This window comes from Phragmites australis, chromosome 6, assembly GCF_958298935.1.
Source record: "Phragmites australis chromosome 6, lpPhrAust1.1, whole genome shotgun sequence".
Lineage (NCBI taxonomy): Eukaryota > Viridiplantae > Streptophyta > Magnoliopsida > Poales > Poaceae > Phragmites > Phragmites australis.
Genome location: NC_084926.1, coordinates 9,006,288 through 9,030,375, shown reverse-complemented (window position 1 = coordinate 9,030,375; position 24,088 = coordinate 9,006,288). Strand labels below are relative to the sequence as shown.

The window sequence follows — 24,088 nt, the reverse complement described above, 5'->3', positions numbered from 1 at the left end:
GGTATCAAAAAACTATTCCGCCTCCAACATGTGTCGCTCTGAGTGCCCTTCGATATCTCCGTATCCGAAGACTCTCCTTGTCTGGGAACCTAGTCCCAACAGGACTAAAAAGGGGCTCTTTGCAGTGTCGACAATCATTCAAATTGGAGATGGAAACAAGGCAAGATTTTGGACAGACAGTTGGATGTGCCATTGCACATTAACTTGCCTTACGCCCAATCTATTCAGCATTACCAAATTGAAAAACCGATATGTGGTGTAGGAGGTCAGCAACTCACGGTGGATCTCTAACCTAAAGCGTATTCATACAGTGCAGCAACTACAGGAGTTCGTTGAGGTGTGGAATCTACTACAAGGAGTCGTCTTACAGTCGGGACAGGAGAACACGACCATCTGGAGATGGTCACCCTCCGAAACCTATTCGGCTAAGTCCGCGTATGAGATACGCTCTTCTGGAGGGCGAATGCATAACCCAAAGTGCGCTTCTTCGCATGGACGGCCATGCATGGCAAATTACTTATGGTTGACAACTTGGACTCTAGAGGCATGGACAACGGAGTCATTTGTACTTTGTGTCTCCAGCAGCCGGAAACGACTGATCACCTGCTCCTCCACTGCTCCTACGCCAAGTTGGTTACCTCCTAGGTAGGGCTTTGGTGCAGCCCTGCAGTAAGTTTTGCAGTGGTTGAGTTGGAGGACAATCTCTCATGGTGGTTGCATAAGGTTGCGGCGCCATGACCAAACAAGGAGCGGAACGCAAAGATTTGGGCAATCCTATGTGTCTGGTGGAACAATGGATAGAGCGAAATCGACGTGTTTTTGAAGGTTGTGAAGAAAATTACATGAAGGTGGCGTTCAGAGCTAAGAAGGATACAAACAATTGGCATATGGCACTGATGAGTGAGACACATGAAGCCTAGTGGTTTAGGACAAGCACATCTTCATGTTGTCAGTATTTCTTTTCTCTTTTTTTCTTTTATAATGCTCCCTCTGTAATTTCTGCTGGTGCTGCCAACATGGACTTGTTTCCTGTACTCATTACTACTGAAATGAAATGACAGAGCACCAGCCGTATTGCTAAAAAAATATAATGCTTATTTAATATCAATAAAGGTTCCACAATAACTTTTCCTTTAAAAAAGAATTACAAGCAGAGGTGGGGGTGGCGAGGCCGTTTTTTGCCACAGCCATTGCCCTTCCTTCCAAACGTGGCGTCCCGATCGAATCCGCCACGTCCGCTTCGGCGACATGACGGCGATGCGGACCGCAGCCATCAGCGCTGTCTCGGCCACAACCCCGGCGAGACCACCCTCCGTCCACACCCTCCCCGTCCTCTCCCCTCGCCCGCGCGTTGCCGCTATAAATACCTCCTCCTTCCCGCTCATAGTCACGTCGCCCAGGCCAAGCACATACCTAGCTACAGACCAAAAACACCCACGTTGAATTCGTGTATGTGCACGCGCACCATTGCAGTACGCTTCCGAATTCCGGCGGGACCCTGAATTCGGCCGGATCGCGATCCCGGTGCGTGCGAGGTCCATGGGCGTGCATGTGTTTGGTCTCCCCTCCCAATCTGATCTCCTCTAGGTCTTGCGTTCTCTCTGGTTTGATGATGCCCATCTGAAACGGGTAAAACGGCCGTCCGCGAGTCTGGTGCGCGCGCGACCGGGTTTTGTTGTTGGTCATCTAGCGAAGAGAGGAGATCTGAGGAAGGGAAGGAGAAGGCGGCCCGCCGAAGAACGCGCACGGTGAGATGGTGACCTACGTGTCCATTCTGTTGTCCCCTTGTTTAATTTCAAACCTGGTATAATTTGTTTTCCCTTCCTGCGACTTGTATGGGATTCGTGACATTTTTATCTGAATTCGTATCGTTTTGGCCTTTTTGTTTGTTTGTGCTTGAAATACAATCTTTTTCCCCCCTCCTTTTTGATTGGTGGTGCCAGTCTATTTATCATTTTCCCGCTCTCTGTCTCACCAAACAAGTGACGGCGAATTAACAAACAGAAGTTCCAAACCAGACAGATTACCTGCTTGTGGCAATCATTTCAAACGGACAGTTTCTTACTTTCTATACTGCAATTCGTTCCTCTGAGTCTTTTCCTGATCATTTAACCTGGTGGTTCACTTTCCTAGTACCAACTACATGTCAAGTCCACACAAGAGTGAGAACAATATGCACCTTCACTTTCCAGGCATAGTGCAAATTTAGTACTTGACATTCTCAATTCTTTGCGAGGGTAGCATGTGCAGAGACTGTGTAACCATGTCGTCATAAGATGCTTAGCTCTTGGGAGACCCATGAGCCGTTTATGTGTTACTGCATCCTAAATCCGACAATGTCACTAGATGATTCTGTGCCGCCTTTCTACGTGCCCTATCCTTTCGGATGTGTCTGAATTTTTGTAACCTGTAGCAAGATATGTTAATATTATCTTAGGTTCCCGACTGCAAAGTGTTTTGTCCATGTACTCACTGACATGTCGGGCTTTGAGAATTTTGCCTTCGTGCTTGGTGTGCCTTTATTCTGCACTTAGCACTTATCATGTATAATCTACTAAATTACTCCACGAGCCTGCTTAAGATCTATTGTTGAGAATGATATATCAGCGTTATGCTTTTTTTTTTCTGGTCTCAATGCATGAATCGCGACTGGAAACTGCAGGGGAATGATCAATTTTTTTAGGGGGGGGGGGGGGCTTCAGTAAGAACTAAGAACTTTAGATCAGCCGAATGGTGAACCGTGACTCAAAGCACTAGCTGGTATTTTGGTATGAATCATAAACATCATATTAATGAGTGATGATTGTCTGTAATGCCATGCTAACTTTTCATTTATGTTTCAGTTTCAGGTACTGAAACGCGAAGATGGTTAACTTCGGTAAGAGATTGATGGCGGACCAATTGGAAGAGTGGAAAGAGTATGTTTCTTTGGAAATCTGAAAGTTTCCTATCATTTTAAGTCAGGGTTCCATTAATTAATTAGATATGCATATATAGATATTTAGTCCAAATGGCTGTACTGTTCTTACTTTGATATTACAAATGAAACTGAAGGTTGAACTATCAAGATATAAGCTTCTTCTTTGTTGATCGTGGTATACTGAAAATAGAAGTGAAATAAGCGAAAAATGCAACTGTAACGCTTCTTTAAAGCCTATAATTCTGTATATTTAGAGTTCTTTTTGTTCCCTTTTTTCCCTGAAATGGAGAGATTTTTTCAGAACGTAAAACATTTTACCTTCACAAATCTTATGATTCTTTCTTTTACTTTTTCTATTGGTAGATACTATATTAATTACAAGATGATGAAGAAAAAGGTAAAACAGTATGTGCAGCAGACCGAAACTGGTGGAAAAAATCGTGAACAAGTTCTTAAGGAGTTCTCAAGGATGCTTGATGACCAGGTACAATATAGATGGTTTGCTGACTTCCTTTCAGTTTGAACCACCAATGCCCAAATGTCCATCTTCAATTGCACGTTACCGCCTTGCCAACAACATTCACGTGGCGGCGGTGCGGCGCTGTGGCGCCGTGAAGGTGTGGCGGCCCTGTGGTGCAGTGCGGGTGGGGGCTCGGCGTGGTGCGCGTATAGGCCTGATGACGCAGTGCAGTGGTGGTGCGGCGTTGTTGTGGCGCAACGCAGTGGGGGCGCAATGGAGACGTGACGCAGTGGGGGCGTGTAGTGGCACGACAACCCGGCGACGTGGGTGCGGCGCCTCCGTTGCTGCAGAGGCCGACGATTGTGCGATCTCCTGTTCAGCAGCACTTCCCATCTCCTTTCGGTGCGCTCTGTCAGTGGTTGTGCTCCGATATCTCAGGACCCCGACTGTTGGTCTTGCGGTTTGGCATGGGTGTCATCGACCGAGTTGGATAGTCAGGCGTGGGAGCTTGGCTTCGCCTGTTAAGTTGTCGGGTGTTTCTGGTTGAGGTGCTAGATGGGCACAGTTGGTTGCTTGGTGTGGGTGCTGTTTGGGCACGGAGGCCAAACGATGCATCTGGTCTTTGTGCTATGGAGTTGGTAGGGCATGGTGGTACGGCGGTGGTCGGTCACACATAGTGACAGTTGTTTTCAACGCATGATGCCTGTGCTCAGTGACATGGTCGGTGTGGCAGTGGCAGGAGATAGCTACACGTGTGTCGACTTGGCGGCTTGCAGCGGATTGTGGCGGCTAGCCTTGCCTGGTAGCAACTAGTTTGGCGCGGGACAACGTCGATGACGACGCAAACGGCAACGATGGCGCGTCGACGACATGGCTTGCAGCGAACTGTGGCGGTTAGCTCTGCTTGGTAGTGGTTAGTTTTGGTACAGGACAACGTCGCAAGACGGCACAAGAAACATTGATGGTGTGTCTGCATGTCCACTATGTTTTGGCTTAGTAGCCGGTGATGGTGGGTGTTTTTTTCCTTTTCCGTTGACGGCGCGTGTTGTGATCCTTTGTTCAACTGGCTATGTGGATAGTTTGTTGCAGTCGCTTGTTGTTTGGGTTGTTGCTCTTGTTATTTTTTTTTTTCCTGATTATAGCTTTCCAGGGCTATAATCTTGTATTTCTTTCTGCTTTATCAATATAAACGAGCATTATTGGGTGCCGTTGTTAAAAAAAAAAGCATTCACATAAGCTTCTTTCTTGCAGATTGAAAAGATTGTGCTCTTTTTGCTGCAACAACAAGGTCATCTTGCTAGCAGGATCGAGAATTTGGGAGAACAGCGTACCGCTCTTATGGAACAGTCTGATATGTCCCAAATTTGTCAACTACGAGAGGCTTACAGGGAAGTTGGATATGACCTCGTGAAGCTCCTTAGGTTTCTTGATATGAATGCTACTGGTATCCGGAAGATACTTAAAAAGTTCGATAAGCGCTTTGGCTATAGGTTTACGGATTATTACGTATCTACTCGTGCAAACCATCCTTATTCTCAGCTTCAGCAGATCTTCAAGCAAGTGGTAAATTCTTCTGCTGCAATCTCTTTTTATTTGGAAAAATAAATCGTTTTCCTCTTATTACGCAGTTTGTGAATGCAGGGTGTCGTGGCTGTTGTTGGCGCTTTGTCACGCAACCTTGCATATCTGCAAGATCATCAAGGAAGCTTTTTATCCATCTACGATCACCCATCAATTATCTTGAAGGTCTTTTTATCTTAGTCTCTTGCTATTTCCATAATCATAATTGTTGGATTACCTGACTTGGTTCACGCATGTGTCCGGATACATACATGCGTATCTTATGTAATTAGCTCCTGATTGTTAGCTAGCCTGATTAGCTCTAGTCATTAGCTGATTTAGCCCTGGTTGTTAGCTAGCCTGATTAGCTCTAGTCATTAGGCTGGTTTAGCTCATGATTGCTAGCTAGCCTGATTAGCTTTAGTCATTAGTGACTAGTGTAAATGCATCATGTATATATACACAAGGAAAGCCATGAACAAATCATTGCGTGCCATTCTATTCACGCTTTCAATAATTATGCATTTCCCAAATGATCTAAATTCTAAAGAGGAATATGTGCATTTTCTTCTCACGTGCAGGACCCCGTCATAGAACAAATAAATCATTCAGTACAGAAACTCACACACTCGACAAACTTCCTGCAATTCTTAGGACAGCACGCACTTATCCTTCCAGAGGATATGCAAAGTGGTTCTGATCTTGTTGATGACCAGAGATACCATTTCCTGTCACTAGTGCTCAACTTAGTGAACACATTTCTGTATATGGTGAACACATATATCATCGTGCCAACTGCAGACGACTACTCAGTAAGCCTCGGCGCTGCAGCGACCGTCTGCGGTGTGATTATCGGATCGATGGCAGTTGCTCAAATCTTCTCCTCGGTCTATTTCAGTGCCTGGTCGAATAGGTCGTACTTCAGACCCCTCGTATTCAGCAGCATAATGTTGTTTCTGGGGAACCTGTTGTATGCTTTGGCGTACGATCTGAATTCCTTAACTGTTCTCATTGTTGGCCGGCTGCTATGCGGGTATAGTTACCATTCTCTCTATGTTTATTTCTGTGTTTGTCAAGTTTCATTTTTGCCTTGTTGGATTGCTGAATTTTTATACTGTTTGTGCTAGTTTAAGTAATGAAATCTCAAACTGTTCTTTGATCAAGTTGGCAACATGATGTGCAGATTGGGTTCTGCTAGAGCCGTGAACCGTCGGTACATCAGCGACTGCGTACCGCTGAAAATCAGGCTGCAGGCATCTGCAGGGTTTGTCAGTGCTAGCGCTCTTGGAATGGCATGCGGTCCTGCTCTTGCCGGTTTGCTGCAGACAAAATTTAAGATGTATGGGTTCACATTCAATCAGAACACCTTGCCTGGGTGGGTCATGTGCCTTGCTTGGCTTGCATATTTGTTATGGTTGTGGATTTCATTCAAAGAGCCGGGTCGCATTGCTAGTGAGAATTCAGTCAACACGCGGTCATCTGATTCCGGTAAGCGTTTTCCTTTGCTTCCTTTTTTTTTTTTTTTAAAGTGGGGGCATTGTTTTGATAGATAGTTAGACAACTCTGGTCATGATCAGGAAGCATATGCTCTGAACATCATTCTAAGAAAACTTCTCTGTCAAACCAGGCCATCCTGTAAGTGGTAATTTGGAGGATGGTCTAGGACAGCCTTTGCTCATAGATGCAAAGGAGAGACAGGATGGAAATGGCGAGGATAATGACGACAACGAAGAAGACACTGAAGACTCTCATAAACCGGCAACGTCACTTGCTGCAGCATACAGATTGCTCACACCATCTGTGAAGGTTCCACTTCCCCCATTTTCAGATGCTGCTCTTGCGTTATCCCTTACAATCATTATCTAAAAAAATACCACTTCAGTTTATTGGAAGTTGGAGCTACCAGTTTCACTGCTTTTACATCCGGATTAGCTTACATATGCTCTCTGCAACTTATCAGGTTCAACTACTGATCTATTTTATGCTCAAGTTCGCCATGGAAATTCTTCTCTCCGAGTCCAGTGTTGTCACCACGTACTATTTCAAGTGGACAACTAGTACTGTGGCAATCTTTCTAGCGGTTCTTGGCCTGACCGTTCTTCCAGTTAATGTCATCGTCGGAAGCTATGTGACCAACTTGTTTCAGGACAGGTATGTGATGTTCGTTACTCTCAAAAGCCGGAAAGGCCAATGCATTTTGCTTTCTTGTCTACACTCGACAGTAATTCTCATTATTTTCCACACGTGTTTCTCTTGCTTCTCTCCTGAAGGCAAATTCTGGTGGCCTCCGAGATCATGGTGTTGGTTGGCATAGTCATGAGCTTCTGTTTCACACCTCACTACTCCGTTCCACAATACGTCTCCTCAGCTCTCATCACTTTCGTATTCGCCGAGGTGCTCGAAGGTAAGAAGTGACTGCAGAAAGGGCAATGGACAGCTTAATAATCTACCACGCACACACAGTCTGAAGCGTTCGTGTAGCGTTTCTGAAACCACCATTCCGTCCCTGAACTTCTGTGAACAATGCGATGCAGGTGTCAACCTGTCCCTCCTCTCCCGCGTGATGTCGTCGAGGCTTTCCCGCGGGACCTACAACGGCGGGCTGCTCTCGACGGAGGCCGGAACGCTGGCCCGTGTCGCCGCCGACATGACGATCACCGCCGCTGGTTATCTGGGGCAGGGCCGCCTCCTGAACACCACCCTGCTCCCGTCCCTGGTGATCTGCGTGGCCTCCATCTTCGCAACGTTCTGCACTTACAATTCCCTCTACTGATGAGCGAGGAACCACTCTCCCCTTGACACGACTGTCGAGCTGTGGAGCAATCAGTTTGCGTCTTGCAACGACGCTGTAAATTCTCTGGCTGCTGGTAGCGTAAGCTGTTTATGGTCCACGTCTGGAAGCCTGTAGTGCTGCAAACTTGCAACTTCTGTAACATGTTCTTATTAAATAAACTGTACTGCTGACCCAATGCTCCAAACCACGAGGATTTATTGGCTGCATTTGTCGACTGTTTGGATGAAACGCAGCAAATTCTGAATTGCTGTGACAGGATCAGAGATTCATTCGCCAAACACCTTGAAGGCTTGAACGGGACACTAAGTTACAGAGCGGTGAAGTAGCGCGGTACAGCGTACAGGTTTGAATTTTGACGCGACGCGCGAACACAAGGTTGCGACGTGATGCGACCAAGTGAAGGACACTGGTGGTTTTGCCGTTTGGTGGTTGAGGCCTTTCTTGCCTCACACTCATGGCATGCTCGCCTGGGGTTGATGCGGTCAAGCATGTACGAAAGCAAGATTTATTTTTGCAGGCCGAGTTACTAGAGCATGCTTCTGTTGCTGAAACTGTTAGATCATCACGAGTGAACAGATAATCAGATACACCTTTTAAGCTATGGAACAATTATACGCAAACGAACATGAATCAGTATCTGAATCAAGTGCGTTGATACGTAATTTTAGTGATTGCCTCGGAGAGCCTTTCATCTGAAGTGCGTGTAACTAGCTGTTGAATGATGATCGGTGAACACGGTCCTGTCTGGAAATCGGGAAGTCTTCTCGAATTTTTGCTGGAACTGAACCGATTCCTGTGAAATTTCTTCGTTGCAAAAGGGGCCAAGTTTCCGGTCATGCTTGTACTCATTGTGACATCGTAGACAAGAGGGTCGTATCCTAAGCATACGTTCTCCGTATCGCCTCTCATTTGCCAACGAAGTAGCAGACAACTACGGACGGAACAGAGCCAATTATCATATCCGTATCTGTCGAACAGTTTCAGGTGACACAAAGGCTGCGGAGGACGAAGACCAAAGAGCCGGCATGTCAACTCAAACCGCACCAAACAAACTACAGACCTATCCAACAACGGGTTCTTTACCAACATTTGATTGCTTACCAGTATATAAGCACACCAACTTCTGCGAGTTGGAATCATTGAACTCGGAGTGCAACAGCTTCCTGTGTCCTGATCCAATGGCTTCTGTCCTGATCTCAGCACCAGCGCAAACAATGGCCGTCTTCACTGTCGCAAGCTTCTTTGCACTCTTGTGCATCTCTCAGCAAGGTGATCAATATTCCTCTTCTCCTTGTTTTCTCGATTCAGATGCCAAACTTTTGCCATTGCATCGTATAAGTTGTTACTGATTCTTGCGATCGGTGCGTACATGTGTGTGCCAGCACGAGCGGTGAACTACACGTTCATGAGGGAGGCGGTGCACGCGCCGCCGGTGGCGTTCTACGACTACATCATCATCGGAGGCGGCACGGCGGGCTGCCCGCTGGCCGCGACGCTGTCGGAGCGCTCGCGCGTGCTCCTGCTGGAGCGAGGCGACTCGCCGTACGTTGACGGGCGCGTCCTGAACATGGCCCACTTCTCGGACGTGCTCGCGGACACGTCCGCAGCGTCCCCGTCGCAGCGGTTCGTGTCGGAGGATGGCGTGATCAACTCGCGACCCCGGGTGCTGGGCGGCGGAAGCTGCATCAACGCCGGTTTCTTCACGCGCGCGGGCGCTGGGTACGTGAGGGCCGTCGGGTGGGACGCCAGGGAGGTGGTGCAGGCGTACCGGTGGGTGGAGGACGTGGTGGCGTTCCAGCCGGCGCTGGGGCCGTGGCAGGCGGCGGTGAGGAGGGGGCTGCTGGAGACGGGCGTGGTGCCGGACAATGGCTTCACGTACGACCACATCCAGGGGACGAAGGTCGGCGGGTCCATCTTTGACACGGACGGCCGTCGGCACACGGCGGCAGACTTGCTGCGGTACGCGCGCCCCGAGGGGATCGACCTGTTCCTCCGGGCAAGAGTGGCCAGGATCTTGTTCGGTTACAAAGGTGAGAGCGTCTCATACAAAATTCATATCCAACTATGCAAGCCGGTAAGCTTGTAATCTCGCAGAAAAGAAAATGGCAGTGAAGTTGGTAAGTGTAACGGTATTACCCGTCGCTTCTTTGGCGAAGTCGCGCACTTGGACCAGGTTCAGCGTCACGCTGGAGAACTGATCGACGAATTCGGATGCTAACCGCACTGACGAAGGAAAACGCGCCAATTTTGGCAGGAACCAAGCCCGTGGCGCGTGGCGTGGTGTACCGCGACTCGCAGGACAACACTCGCGTGGCGTACCTCAACCACGGCGCAGCCAACGAGGTCATCCTCTCGGCCGGGGCGCTGGGCAGCCCGCAGCAGCTGATGCTCAGCGGCATCGGCCCGGCCGACCACCTCCGGTCGCTGGGCATCGACGTCATCCTCGACCTGCCGGGCGTGGGGCAGGGCATGTCCGACAACCCCATGAACGCCATCTACGTGCCGTCCCCGTCGCCGGTGGAGGTGTCTCTCATCCAGGTCGTCGGCATCACCAGGTTCGGCAGCTACATCGAGGGCGCCAGCGGGGCCAACTGGAACAGCCACCCCTCGGGCACGCAGCCCCGGAACTTCGGCATGTTCTCTCCGCAGGTAACTTTCCTTTTCTTTCCCCTTTCACGGACATTCACACGGACACGTACGAGACGTGCGCTGCGTGTTCTTGCAGACGGGGCAGCTCGCCACGGTGCCACCGAAGCAGCGGACGCCGGAGGCCATCGCGCGCGCCGTGGAGGCGATGAGCCAGGTCCCCGACGCGGCGCTCCGCGGCGGGTTCATCCTGGAGAAGGTCATGGGCCCGCAATCCACTGGCCACCTCGTGCTCCGCAACCTGGACCCCGACGACAACCCCTCGGTCCGGTTCAACTACTTTGCTCACCCCGAAGACCTCCGGCGCTGCGTGGCGGGCATCTCGGCCATCGAGCGGATCATCCGGTCCAGGGCCTTCTCGCGGTTCACGTACCCCAACTTCGCCTTCCCGGCGATGCTCAACGTCACGGCCGACTTCCCGGTGAACACATTGTACCGGCGCGGCGGCGACCCCAGGGCGCTGGAGCAGTTCTGCAGGGACACCGTCATGACCATCTGGCACTACCACGGCGGCTGCCAGGTCGGCAGGGTCGTTGACCGCGACTACAAGGTCCTAGGCGTCGACGCGCTGCGCGTCATCGACGGCTCCACGTTCAACGCCTCGCCGGGCACCAACCCGCAGGCCACCGTCATGATGCTCGGCAGGTAGCATCTCTCGATCGTGTTTGGCGGGAAACATCGCGACTCGTTCTCGCCGTGATTAAGGGGTTGTTCTGACGTTCGCTCATGTGTCTTCAATCTGACAGGTACATGGGGGTGAAGCTCCTGAAAGAGAGGATGATAATTGAAGGACCAGGGAGGAGAAATCCGTAATCTGATTTCTACATGTGCATGTGTTCCATCTGCTACTTGCCTTCCAGCTGGATTCTTTTAGTGATGATCCTACCGCTTGAAAAATACAAATTGTAATGGATGGAATTCCATATACTCCCTCGGATCAAAAATACAAAAAGTTTGACTCAAAGCGTTAAGTATTTATGACTGGATAGAGTATATATATGAATTGATTTGCACAAATTATGGAAGTTTATGCGATATATAGCGTTCATATGATGTTTGTATTCAACTGTATTGAGGCCTAGAACATTTGTGGGCTATTATCATCGCACAATGTGACATTTTCGAGCGAATTCCTCAGTGAAACCGATCGTCAGCCTTGTTCTTGAGTGAGATGCCGGCAACTTGCACTATATCTGTGAGAGACTCGATCTGATCCGAGCTTGTCAGCACGAACTTTTCAGGGATCATGTTGTCACTTTTCACAGCTGACAGCGGCAGCTCCTATTGCAGCGTGGCGCCGCTGCAACTACTATTCTATGAAAACTTCTATAGGATCTTGTTTAGAAATATTCTCGTTAGATCTCATCCATATCACCTATCTCGTTATTCAATGGCTAAGCTGAAGAGGAGTGTAGATACGTGTCATCATAGGAAAAGAGTCTTTCGTACGACATGATCTTATAGAATTTGCTTCACTATTCTACATGCCAAATGACAATAGTAGTGACCTGATTTCTGAATATGGCGTATTAGAATGGCCTGTCAGCTATAAAAACCTGTTATGTGTAGCATTCGTTTCTAGCGCATTAAGATTTATGAAAGGTCCAAAGTAATCGTTCATCTTTTTTCAAACAATGAAAAAAAGTTCTAGTTTTTTACATCGTTTGATGCATATAACCTTCATTCATTAATATATTATCTCAACTTATAGCCGAATGTTAAAAGAAAATAAAAACGTCATAGGCCACATGAATATAAATCAAGTAATTGTTCATCTACAAGCTGACGACGCTTGTAGATCGAAAATGATAAGTCCACATTTTTTTGACGGATGCTTGACTCCATGGATCCTCTATTTTATTTTGGGTTCCCGATCTCTTCTGGTGTGTTGCCATGAGAGCTTTCGAGACAAGAAAGGTAGAGGATGCTTAATGCAACCGGCATTGGATTTGGGATATTGCCGGCATTAAGCCAATATCTGCAACTTCGGATCCAACTTGGGTCCATCACCCTGAGCAGCGAAGGTGATAGGGCCGTTTGGAGATGGTCATCCTCAGGAAAATATTCCGCAAGCTTAGCGTATCACCTTATGTTCCAGGGATGCATCCGTTTTAGGGGCGCCAATATGCTTTGGGGTCTTAGGCACCAGTGAAGGTCAAATTTTTCGGTTGGTTAGCGCTTCATGGTAAACTATGGACTGTAGCTCGTAGATGAAGGCATGGTCTGCGAGCCGACGACGAGTGTGCCCATTGCTCGCAGTTGCCGAAAACCACTGATCATTTGCTTTTGAACTGTTACCTGGCTCGGGAAATTTGGTGGCGGGTGCTGGGAGTCCATACTCCTCTTGCGGATACTCTGATCCTTGACCGGTGGTGTGATACTTGAGATCAGGTAGCAACAAACTTGAGGAAAGGATTGGATTCTCCAACCCTTCTAGTCTGTTGGAGGATTTGGTTTTCGCGCAACGATATGATCTTCAAGAACCGTCATATCTACTCCGACTCCTTGGTTGCTTTGATTTGGGATGATGTTTAACGATGGTGTGGCACCGGAGCGAAGCACCTACCCGTACTCAGAGAGAGGCTACAGTTGATTGGCTCAATAGCCTAACCTCTCGCTCCTTCACTCTGCTCCTTGTTCCTTTTTTATTTCAAGTTATCCCTACCTGTGTAATTTACTGTTGTTCTCTAGTGTGTATTTTCGTACATCTTTTTCTCCCTTCTAAAGGGAAAGACCTCCTATGATCATCGTGTTTTTTTAGATAAAGGAATAATACTTATTCCGGCCTCTGCACAGAGTTATGCACGTAGCTGTTCATTATTACAAGGTTTAACAAAATATCCAGTATTCCGGATAGATTAAGCAAAGACAGAAGTGAACTAAAAAAGCCCGAACCAAGTCAAGCAGAAAGTCTATTACTAAACAACCAACCATATCGGGTGTAAATTTCCATCGTTATCGATTCCATTTTTCGACATGCGTCCTTTATAAGAGGTCGATCCTCCGTCTTTTGTAGCAAAGACCAAAAACGAATCCAGTAAGTGCCCTGAAAAGAACCTGCATAGAAGAGTGAACTTTTGACCTGTCAAAAACCACATCATTTTGACTTAACCAAATAGCCCAACAAAGAGCACTAGCTCCAACCAAAATGAGGTTTTTAAAATCTTGACTTATCCCATTAAGCTAACTACCAAACATATTGGAGACACTAGCTGGTGGATTTAAGCCAAACGTAACCTTAACCACACGCCAAATAAATTTAGCAGAGTGACATTCGAAAAAAAGATGTTGTATTGTTTCCTCATAGTGACAAAAACAACATATGGTACTTCCTTCCCAACGTCGTTTTGCTAAATTATCTTTAGTTAGAGTCTTTCCATTAAACAAAAATCATAAGAACACTTTAATCTTTAGTGGTAGATTTAGCTGCCAAAGATATAAGTTGTTTGGAATGACGAACTCGCTAATCAAAGATCTATACATCGATCAGACCGAGAATCTTCAAGTTGATGTAGAGACCATTGAAACGTATCACGACTATCATTAAGCTGTATAGAAGCCAACTTATGAAGCAAGTCATTCCAAGCTATCATATTATTTCCAATCAGTATTCTTCTAAATGCAATATTGAGAGGTCTTGTCCTAAAAACATCTGCAACCGTGGCATTTTTCCTGTATGCAATTTGAAATAAAGATGGATATTGCCGTTTGAGAGATGTTTGTCCTAGCCAAACGTCCTCCCAAAATCTTATCAGATTCCCATTATTTAATGTAAAGGATCCCAACCTGAGGAAATCATGTTTGACAGCCATAAGGCCAGTCCAAAATTGAGAATCTCCCGGTTTATGCTCCACTTGAGCAATTATTTTGTTTCTCAGATATTTATTTCTTAAAAGGTCTTGCCACACCCCTTCTCCATTTATCAACTTAAAGAGCCATTTACTAAGTAAGCATTTATTTTGTAGTTCTAAGTTGAGGATATCTAATCCTCCTTGATCCTTAGGTGTACAAAGAATGCTCCATTTCGTAAGTTTATATTTTTTCTTGTGCTCATCAGATTGCCAAAAGAAATGAGAATGATAGTAATCCAATTTCTTTAGAATCCCTTTGGGCACTTGAAAGAAAGAAAGCATGAACATGAGTAAGCTACTTAAAACCGAATTTATAAGGACAAGACATCCCCCATAAGATAAATGTTTTCCTTTCTAATAACTCAATTTTCTCTGAAATCTCTCTTCAATTTTAAGTAAGCCTGAAATCTCTCTTTCCAATAACTGCAGGAAAGGAAAACAATTTGTAAGCCTGAAATCTCTCTTCGTAATTTGTAAGCCTGATCTAAAAAAATTACGAAGTGATAGCACAAGTACATGACTGCAGGCTGCATACCGTGTAAGCTAACATGCCCGATTACCCAGGAGGCCAGAAGTTCAGGATTGACCTTTTTTTTGTTCTCAAGAACCACAATCATGGATCTGATCGCGCCTGTAATGAGGCGTGCATGATTGCATTCAATATTTCCCTGGCACTGGGTCCGCCGTTCTCCCGGGTCCTTGTGAAGTCAGAGGGAACATTAGCTTGCTGCAGCAGCAAGCTTATTGGCTATGGAGTACAGTAGTGATTATATGTACATTAAATCTTATCTATAGATCTAATGGCTAACAACGTTTTGAAATCGTCGCAACTTTAATTGCTCTTAAGTTCCTATTCGTTAGAGCTTCAAATCTAAAATCCGTACAAGAGGTAGAGTTTGTAAAACAAAATAAAATAGTTTAAACAACTATTTTTAGTTTAAAATAAAAATAAAATGATTCATTCAAATATTTTTAATCTGCTCATAACTTTAGCTTAAAAATTAATAAAGTTAAAAATAAATAATTTTAAAAAAGTTATAGTTAAGAACTGTACTAAATAGACCCTTGAGTCAGAGTATCTCAATTCTCCCCGTCCCGTCTTCCCCGGCTCCAGATAAGACCATCTCCAGCGGAGGAGGCTTTTTTTTTCAGAACCGGTTGCTACAGTGATTTGTGGTGTACTGTTCACGTACACCATTGTAGCGATACTGTTCACATAGGCTGATAGTGGATCTGGAGAGAAAAAAAAGAATAGAAGGTAGGAAATAAGGTAGCTGCTGAAGATAAAAAAATAAAGAATACTGTAATAGTGATAGAGACGTTGTAATAGCATGTTTAGGATGAAATTAAAAGATGGCCTAACTTAAAAAATGGTTTCCTCTCCTCTTTAGTCTTTCCTCCTGCAGTTGCAGTAACTGTCGGTGGATGCCATTTCGGTCGAGATGCGAGTGCGAAGCACGATCAGCCCGCGTGAGCCGACGGATCGCGCACTGTGGCGGTGGACCAGGCGGTGTTGCAGCGTCACCGTCGGTGTTCGCGTCCTAGCGCCACCTCGTCCAGGCACTGACAGCATCAGCTCACCTCAGTATTAAAATCTCCGCCCCGGTGTCCCCACGGCTCTGCTCGCCTCGCCAGTCGCCACCACTCCGCCACTCCCCTCCCGCTCTCCCTCCCCACCCCCGCATCCGGATCTCACCGCGCGTCGCCATGGGCGTCGCCACCAACGGCTCGGTCGCCCCGGCGGCGCAGGCGCTCAAGTTCCTCATCTACGGCCGCACGGGCTGGATCGGGGGCCTGCTGGGCCAGCTCTGCGCCGCGCGCGGGATCCCCTTCGCCTACGGCGCCGGCCGGCTCGAGAACCGCGCCCAGCTCGAGGCCGACATCGACGCCGCCGAGCCCACGCACGTGTTCAACGCCGCGGGCGTCACGGGCCGCCCCAACGTCGACTGGTGCGAGACGCACCGCGCCGAGACCGTCCGCGCCAACGTCGCCGGCACGCTCACGCTCGCCGACGTCTGCCGCGGACGCGGACTCGTGCTAATCAACTACGCCACCGGGTGCATCTTCGAGTACGACGAGGGCCACCCGCTCGGCTCCGGGGTCGGGTTCAAGGAGGAGGACACGCCCAACTTCTTCGGATCGTTCTACTCCAAAACCAAGGCCATGGTGTGCTTTCTTCTCTTCTAGCTTTATGCTAAGGTTATACATATGCTCAAGTTTCTCTACAAATGGCGAAGTGCAAACAGATCGTTCCCGTTTTGCTCAAGTTTTAGTGACACTGTCTGATTGCACGTTGAGAATACGGGGATCAGTGTGATCATGGTGCAAAAATGTAGCTGTCACTTGTCAAGTTGTCAGTTATTCAGTGGTGGTTGGAGATGGATTGGTGTACACTTATGCTTAACACCAATATTGGTTGCTGTCACTTGGATCTGTCGTAGTTTGTAGAAGATACCTGATACAGTGCGTCTTGGTCAGCGTAATGCTGAAGATCCTTAAGGTTGATTGCGTTGTTCTTCAGCATTGGTTGACTTCAGCAAAATGATGGCCTAATTTTCAGTGAAGCCTGTTCAAATATGCTGTGGTATCCGTTTGAGTTTCCAGAGAAGTCTAATCCGGTCTTCCCCATCCATGCTCACTAGCTGTATGTTTTAACTAGCAAGGTGCTCACGCTAATAGCATGGTTAGTTGCGCTACAATATTTTGTCAATTAATTGTATTTTACATGGACTCTTTATTTAGATATTTGATTTTTATAATAATTTGATTTTTTTTCTAAGACTATTTGATATGGATCCTTCTTTTTTCTATTATAACCCCAATTTCAATTATTGTTTATTTTATTTTATTTAGACTCTTTATTTAGATATTTTACTTTCCAAACCGTATGGAAATCGAACTGCTAATTTTCTATAATTTTTAATTTCGAATTTAGCTATTTATTAATCATATTTGATATGGACTCTTTGATTTAACCTAGACCGTTAGATGTTCATAACAATAAGTGGTCTAAATCCTTTTCTTTTTTCCGATTAACATGGTAATTTTGTGATCTTGAGGACGAACGTGGTGGCTCATTTTTCCGCTCAAATATTAAGATAATAGATCCTGCCATGGCACTCTGTATTTGTGGTTGTATCATATCGTTGGCACAGCTTGGCAAAGGAGAAATTTGGCTCCTTTTGATAACAAAGATTTACGGAGGTATTCATTAATTTAAATGCAGATGCTCAGCTCAATCTATACTTCCATGTTATGCAAATTCAAATATATGTGAGCTTAACCTTTACTTTGGGAGGAAAATTTTGTGATTTGAATCGAGATAACAACAAAAAGGATTTGTATCGGTATAACACGTGAGCAACTTAGATGAAACATCAAGAATTGAGCATGCCCTTTATTAGATCATTGTTCTCTTTGCACATGGCGTATATGATTTCTGCAGGACACACCTCATCTTATTTTAGGATGCTTGCTTTTTTTTCCTTGTCAAATTGTTGTTTCATGCCAAACAGTGGCTAGTACAATGGTATGGCACCTGCATCTTGTGGCTAACGTTCACAGTTCAAGCCCCACTAAGAACAAGTTAGTTGTGTTTCTGGTGGAATTTCCGGGATTTGATCCCATGATCTCTTGATGCTGAGCCATACGGACATCTTTGAAGAGTGTTGATTTGAATAAATTACTTCCTCAAGTGCATTTAAAGTATAGTACACTCAAAGCTAACACAATCAGATTGTAATCTAGTACCTTTGCTGGAGAATGGCTGGGTATCTCACCCCACAGATAGTCAAAAAGGAAACTTTGAAGTGCATAGATTGAAAAATAGCAATAATAAATTAATACAATGAATGTATTTTTATAGGATTTCTATTGGGTTTCGTCTCCATAAGAGTTGTTGTTGTTGCTGGATGTTTTCATAGGATGAAATTGTACTAACATTGTATTGAGGAGAGAAGTGTGCGAGACACAAGCATTATCGTGCGTAACCACATTCTTTAATTTTTTACATTGTGCTTCAGCCTATAGGTGATTAAATAAGCACTGTAGTGTGCTTAATGTTACAGGGCGAAGTAATTTTTTTATCAGTATGTCTACTTGATTTCTTCTGAACAACCTAAATGCCATTAGCTTGAATCTTGGAAAGTGGTTGCTTATCTGCAAAGCAAAAGGTGTCCATGTTAGAGGGGCCCTTGTGTACTATGTTTCTTTTATCTGTTAGTGTAGCACACAAATGTGCAAACACAAGTAATGCGAGCATTTTTCACTTCGATGATACATCTTTTGGATAGATTGGTTCTCTTTGCCTTATGAGCCACCTTCAGTAGAATGTATGCAACTAGGTCAAACTGGAGTAGGTAGCTTAATCAAAAGAAACATCTGATCTAATTTTGCAGAGTTATCATTTCACTAATACAATTTACCCATTTGATATTTGGAGAAAGAAACTAGACATTTGTGTACACTTATGTGATAATGCAAGCATTTTTCCACGCTATTTTTGCATTGTGTTTTCCATGTTAGTTGCTATTTCTACTTAGATTGGTAGAGCAAATATTCCATGGTGAACCTAACATTTATTTTACTAGGTTGAGGAACTGCTCAAGAACTACGAGAATGTGTGCACCCTTCGTGTAAGGATGCCTATTTCATCTGATCTGTCCAATCCTCGCAATTTCATCACCAAAATCACTCGGTATGATAAGGTTGTCAATATCCCGAATTCAATGACAATACTGGATGAACTTTTACCCATCTCTATCGAGATGGCAAAGAGAAACCTCACTGGAATCTGGAATTTTACTAATCCTGGTGTGGTGAGCCACAATGAGATACTAGAGATGTACAGAGATTACATCGATCCAACCTTCTCCTGGAAAAACTTCAACTTGGAGGAGCAAGCCAAGGTCATTGTTGCACCGAGGAGCAACAATGAGCTTGATTGTACTAAATTGAAGAGTGAGTTCCCGGAGCTTTTGTCAATCAAGGAGTCGCTGATAAAATATGTTTTCGAACCAAACCAGAAGACAGCCAAGGCTTGAGAAAGGGAACAACCTGCGCACAACCTTGTTCATGCAATTTCTTCCATCTGAATTGATATTGTTCTCCGGTGATCATCAATAAGCATGCGTGCTCTTTCATGCTGTCCAATCTCTTGTGCATTGTTCTTGAAGCAGATAGTTTCTCATAGGAAGTAATGTCATACTCCTTATCAGATTATTACATGGAACGAGACAAGGTGTAATTTAGATCAATTGTTGTATGCCCCCCCTGGTCCTATCAATACACAATGGGAATGAATCGAGGAACTTCCTCTGTTGTATCACATAATGTCCTTACATGATATTTATTTTGTAAGCTCATTCGGAAATGACTTTGGATCACCAGCTATTACAGGATGGTATGGACTGTTGGCATTTGTATCGTCAGACTGGATAACTGCATTTCTTTCGTATTGATCGGAAGACCAGTGATTCAGAGGTTTGCTTTCACACGCAGTTGTTGCCGAAAAGGTATTTCCCACAGTATGCGATGTTTTTATTTTAATCTATGGTACTGTGTCACCCGCCAGTCATCTGCATCAAGTTCACACTTCACACTGCTGCGCCGCATGCCTGCAAACCTTCCATGGACAAGGACGGTGGCTTCGCAGTTCCACATACCTTTCAAAATCTCTAGTGAGCTGTAATCGGTCCCCGAGGAGCCCGACGTCGTCACCAGCAACTAGCAAGCAAGCAGAACAAGGCCATCAACCCGCGTACAGCTCCGAGGCGTACGCCTGCCCCGCGATCAGCCTCGTTGTCCGCGAGACCGTCAGGTCCGGATCGCGATTACGACCCAATCATGCCGTGATGACAGCCAAAAACGGTGGACCGCTGCCGGCGTGGGGAACGACACGCCGTGTCCTTGCTCCAGCATCCGTACTTCCAAAGCACGCGCCCGGCACCCAGGACCCAGCTCGGCAGAGGCACGAACCTGCTGGCCGCTGCGCGCGCCGGTAGCAGCTTGGCTAGCAGCGGTAGGGGCCGGTTGGAACAGTGGAAGTGAAGCAGATTGCTCCCGCTTTTCGTATCCCCCCCCCCTCCCCTCCCTCCCCGGCCGGCGGCCGTCCCGTCCCCCACAATTTCTTTTGCTCGCCGCGGCGCGGCACACATGGCGCGGTCTTGCGCAGGATCTGTCTTCAGCGCGACTGCATCAGCACTCGCCGCGCCTCTGGCAAGTCTCGCTGCTCCAACACAATACGCCCTGAGAAAGCGCGAACTGAAAGCTGCGCCCAAAGTTTTTGGTGTTCGTTTGTGAAATAAAAATAAAAATCGGAGGAAAAGAACGGAGCGTAGGTCCATCTTTCCTCTCCTCTCGAAGTGCTTCAGTCACGGTATGGCGCCATGGCGGAAATACTATAAAAACGCGGAACGAAACAAAAGGCCGACATAGTGTCAGAAGTCAGAGCGGGAGCCTGCCTTCACGTGATAAGGCGAGTAGATCCACGCAGACTTTTCTTTTGCAGCATTTTCACCGGTTTCTTTCTCTCGGAGGTCCAAGAAAACATTAAGAGCAGCATTTCCTCAAATTTCGCTTCTTTACGTCATCCTAACAGATATTTAAAATTTATTTTTTATAACACTATTAAAATATTTCTTAATACTATTACAGTATTTTTTATTTTTTCTACCTCTAACAGCTACCATATTTTCTACCTTTTCTTACTCTCCTTCTTCCCTCAAACCCACAGACATACTCAGGAAACAGTATTGATGATCGCTACAGCAGTCTGCATATTTGCTTCTCCCATTTCCCTGTGCTAGTCCGGCCGTATCACTGTTGGAACCAATACCGTTTCTGTTAAAGATGAAAATATGTGTTATAGTAGTTCGTAAATCACTGTAACACTGGATTTTACAGATTTCGTTGGAGATAACCTTAGTACTATCAAATATTTAATATATTCTGAGAAAAATATTTTGAGCAAATTTTACTTTCTGATAGTAATTTATGTGTTCTTCCCTTGTCTGAAAAATCGCCACTCCAGCCAAGTAGATTTGCAAGGCAGCAGGACTGAAAAAAGTCAGCCAGAGTCGCGTCCAAAACCACGAAAAGGTCAATAGATTTCCATGCGTGTCATCCGCCGACGCCACGCCAGGATGCCATTGGCACCTTCACGCCACCGCAACTCCACAGCTTTTAATAGTGCGTACAGCCCTCCGGTCTCCGTTGCTTTTTGAGCACAGAAGTTTACCGGGCGACCTGACGACGGGAGCCGTCACGCATAAATATATCCACCGCTCCACGCTTCCTCTGAGGCTAGCACTGTCGCTTCCTCCCTCCTCTCGAGAACCTGCCCGCGCCCTCCCCCTTCCTCCGTATAGTTCGAACCGAAACAACCGAGGCACAACGCCGGAATCTCCAAATGGCCGAGGACAAGGAGACCGACTCGCCGCAGCCGCCATGCAAGCTCCCCCGCCTCTCCAGCGCCGACCCGAACGCCGGTGCGTGCACGTGTTCTTGCACTGCAAGTGCTTTGTATACTGTCTAAGGTTGGTGAAATTGTTGATCAGTTTCGCTTTGCTTTGTAGGAGCGGTGACCATGGCGGCCTCGTCGCCACTGGTTCTTGGCCTGGGCCTGGGGCTCGGCGGGGACAGCTGCGGGGAGCGTGAGGCGGAAGCATCCGCGACGGCGGCAACGGCACACAAGGCTAGGTCTGCGCTGACGTTCATGCAGCAGCAGGAGCTGGAGCACCAGGTACTCATCTACCGATACTTTGCCGCGGGCGCGCCTGTGCCGGTGCACCTCGTGCTCCCCATCTGGAAGAGCGTCGCCGCGTCCTCCTTCGGCCCCCAGCGCTTCCCCTCCCGTACGTGCTAACAATGCTTCTTTCTTTTGCAAACCTTGCCGTTGCGTTTTACCGGTTGGTTGGCGTGACTGCTTTGAGCAATAAAGTTCTCATTTTGAATGGCAGTGATGGGTCTGGGGAGCCTGTGCTTTGACTACCGCAGCACCATGGAGCCGGAGCCCGGCCGGTGCCGCCGCACGGACGGCAAGAAGTGGCGGTGCTCGCGCGACGTGGTGCCGGGGCACAAGTACTGCGAGCGGCACGTCCACCGCGGCCGCGGCCGTTCAAGAAAGCCTGTGGAAGCCGCCTCCGCAGCCGCCCCGACGCCGAGCGCTGCCGCCGTCACCCGCGGCTCCGTCCACAGCGGCGCGTCCCAGACGGGCCTCGGCTTCTCCCCCACCAGCGTCCTCGCCCACAGCGCCGCGCGTGCCACATGAGCACGCGCCCACTGTCCCTACCCCGCCGCGGGCCGCGTTCTGTCTTTGGCTTGCGCCCCGCGCCCGGGATGACGAGGGAAAACGGAATCCGCAGGGATTACCATGTCGTTTGCTGTAACTTTTTCCTCCTCTCCCAACATTTCGAACCAGTTTGCGCCGTTCGATGGCATGCGTTGCGCTGCTTCTCTTGTTATTACATGCGTTGTTACGCCTGTGCTTGTGCGCCTGTGGGCGGTGACACCTGTAGCAGGGCAGGCGATCATTTTCTTTTGTTGGGTTGTGGGGAGCGCGCCGCGCCTCGGTGGTGCTGGGCTGCTGGCGTGGGTGGGGGGCATGGCTTGTGGTTTCTCCTGGGGACGCGCGGAGAGAGATAGAGAGGGTGTGCAGCGCTGCACGCACTACTGACCTGTCAGACGCTCGGGCAGTGTGAGCGTTGGATGCTGCACTCTGTCTGGGCGTGGCGCAGACGCAGTGGGCAGTGGCCCCGTCGCCCAGCGCAAACTCCCGACTGACTCACGTCTCACGTACACGTACATGCAGGCAGCGGAACGAAGCATCCTCTGCTTCGCTTGAACATGCCCTTGCCGCGCGGATACGTCCCATGCAAAGTGCCAACCCGAGTTCCGGTTTGATACTGTATATTAGGGTGCGTTCGGTACGGATTTCCATTAGAATCACCGATTAAAACCGTTTGACTAACGGTTTAGATTTAGTTTCTTGGAAGAAAGTGTAACGGGGCAATGGATTAATTTGCCCTTTGTTAATATGTTTTTAATAATAAAAATTAATATATATATATATAACATATTTGGTACTCTCGAAGTATATACTTTCACATACGTATTTTATTATATAGGAGTATCTAATGTGATAAATAATATGTATATGTAGCATGTGAGTATAAAAGATCATCTAAGTATATGTATAGTTTTTTATTGGTTTGCATAAGTTTTTTTTAAGTATATTATATTTTATGTATAAATACAAAGATATTATCAAAATATAATAAAAATGATGGATTTTTTTTCTATTTTTTTCATGTAGTTCACACTGGAGTATTTTAGAATGAGTATATAAGTATACTTATAGTGACAAAGAAGTGTATCTGGTTCATTTATATGGTATATCATAATAGAGAGTATATACTCCTGAGAGTACAGACTAGTTTTCCTGTATATAGAGAGAGGGGCACACACATCATGAGCATTATCTCTTATCTTTTTGAATTTAATTAACATTAATCAAGTTTATGAAAAGTGAGACTATGTGCAGAAACTTGAAATTTCACTATATAAGTTAGAGCTAGAGATAATTTTAGAAATTAGTCTATTAAATAAGATGAATATCGGCAAAAATTTCCTAATTTTTGATAATCCTTTTAAAGCTCTAAAAATTCATGAAAGGTGCAAAAACAGTCAACTTTAATGAATTTTAATTTAAATTCTATTTAGGATTTTTAGGTGGAACCAGTTTAATGGGTTGCTTATGGATTATATATCCTACATAAAAATTGGTAGATTTTTAAGAGCCTTTTAGAAGGTTCAAACCTATAGGAAAAAGATATTAAAAATATGGATTTTTAAAGCAA

The 24,088-nt window shown here is 46.5% G+C and overlaps 4 protein-coding genes across 5 annotated transcripts; all 4 read left to right on the top strand.

The window, feature by feature from the left end:
* The first annotated feature begins 1,369 nt into the window (after positions 1-1,369).
* LOC133921543 (SPX domain-containing membrane protein OsI_08463-like) lies at positions 1,370-7,910 on the top strand. Of its 2 annotated transcripts, none has more exons than XM_062366464.1 (11): positions 1,370-1,748; positions 2,844-2,918; positions 3,284-3,404; positions 4,632-4,943; positions 5,022-5,126; positions 5,522-5,973; positions 6,124-6,428; positions 6,568-6,746; positions 6,901-7,091; positions 7,211-7,344; positions 7,475-7,910. In XM_062366464.1, exons 2-11 carry the CDS (start codon positions 2,866-2,868, stop codon positions 7,711-7,713), a joined length of 2,091 nt encoding a protein of 696 aa, XP_062222448.1. In that variant the 5' UTR covers positions 1,370-1,748; positions 2,844-2,865; the 3' UTR covers positions 7,714-7,910. The 2 variants fall into 2 exon arrangements, with proteins under 2 accessions (XP_062222448.1, XP_062222449.1); XM_062366465.1 differs by lacking the exon at positions 1,370-1,748 and adding an exon at positions 2,686-2,768.
* Positions 7,911-9,103: 1,193 nt separating this feature from the next.
* Positions 9,104-11,339, top strand: LOC133921544 (protein HOTHEAD-like). The gene is made up of 4 exons (XM_062366466.1): positions 9,104-9,770; positions 9,989-10,383; positions 10,460-11,025; positions 11,127-11,339. The coding sequence occupies exons 1-4, from the start codon at positions 9,104-9,106 to the stop codon at positions 11,191-11,193; spliced, it is 1,695 nt and encodes a 564-aa protein (XP_062222450.1). The 3' UTR covers positions 11,194-11,339.
* A 4,457-nt stretch (positions 11,340-15,796) lies between these two features.
* On the top strand, positions 15,797-19,600 carry LOC133921542 (bifunctional dTDP-4-dehydrorhamnose 3,5-epimerase/dTDP-4-dehydrorhamnose reductase-like). Its single transcript, XM_062366463.1, has 2 exons — positions 15,797-16,397; positions 18,821-19,600. The coding sequence occupies exons 1-2, from the start codon at positions 15,939-15,941 to the stop codon at positions 19,271-19,273; spliced, it is 912 nt and encodes a 303-aa protein (XP_062222447.1). The 5' UTR covers positions 15,797-15,938; the 3' UTR covers positions 19,274-19,600.
* Positions 19,601-21,270: 1,670 nt separating this feature from the next.
* LOC133920421 (growth-regulating factor 10-like) lies at positions 21,271-23,141 on the top strand. Its single transcript, XM_062365042.1, has 3 exons — positions 21,271-21,718; positions 21,806-22,084; positions 22,190-23,141. The coding sequence occupies exons 1-3, from the start codon at positions 21,640-21,642 to the stop codon at positions 22,498-22,500; spliced, it is 669 nt and encodes a 222-aa protein (XP_062221026.1). The 5' UTR covers positions 21,271-21,639; the 3' UTR covers positions 22,501-23,141.
* Positions 23,142-24,088: the final 947 nt, after the last annotated feature.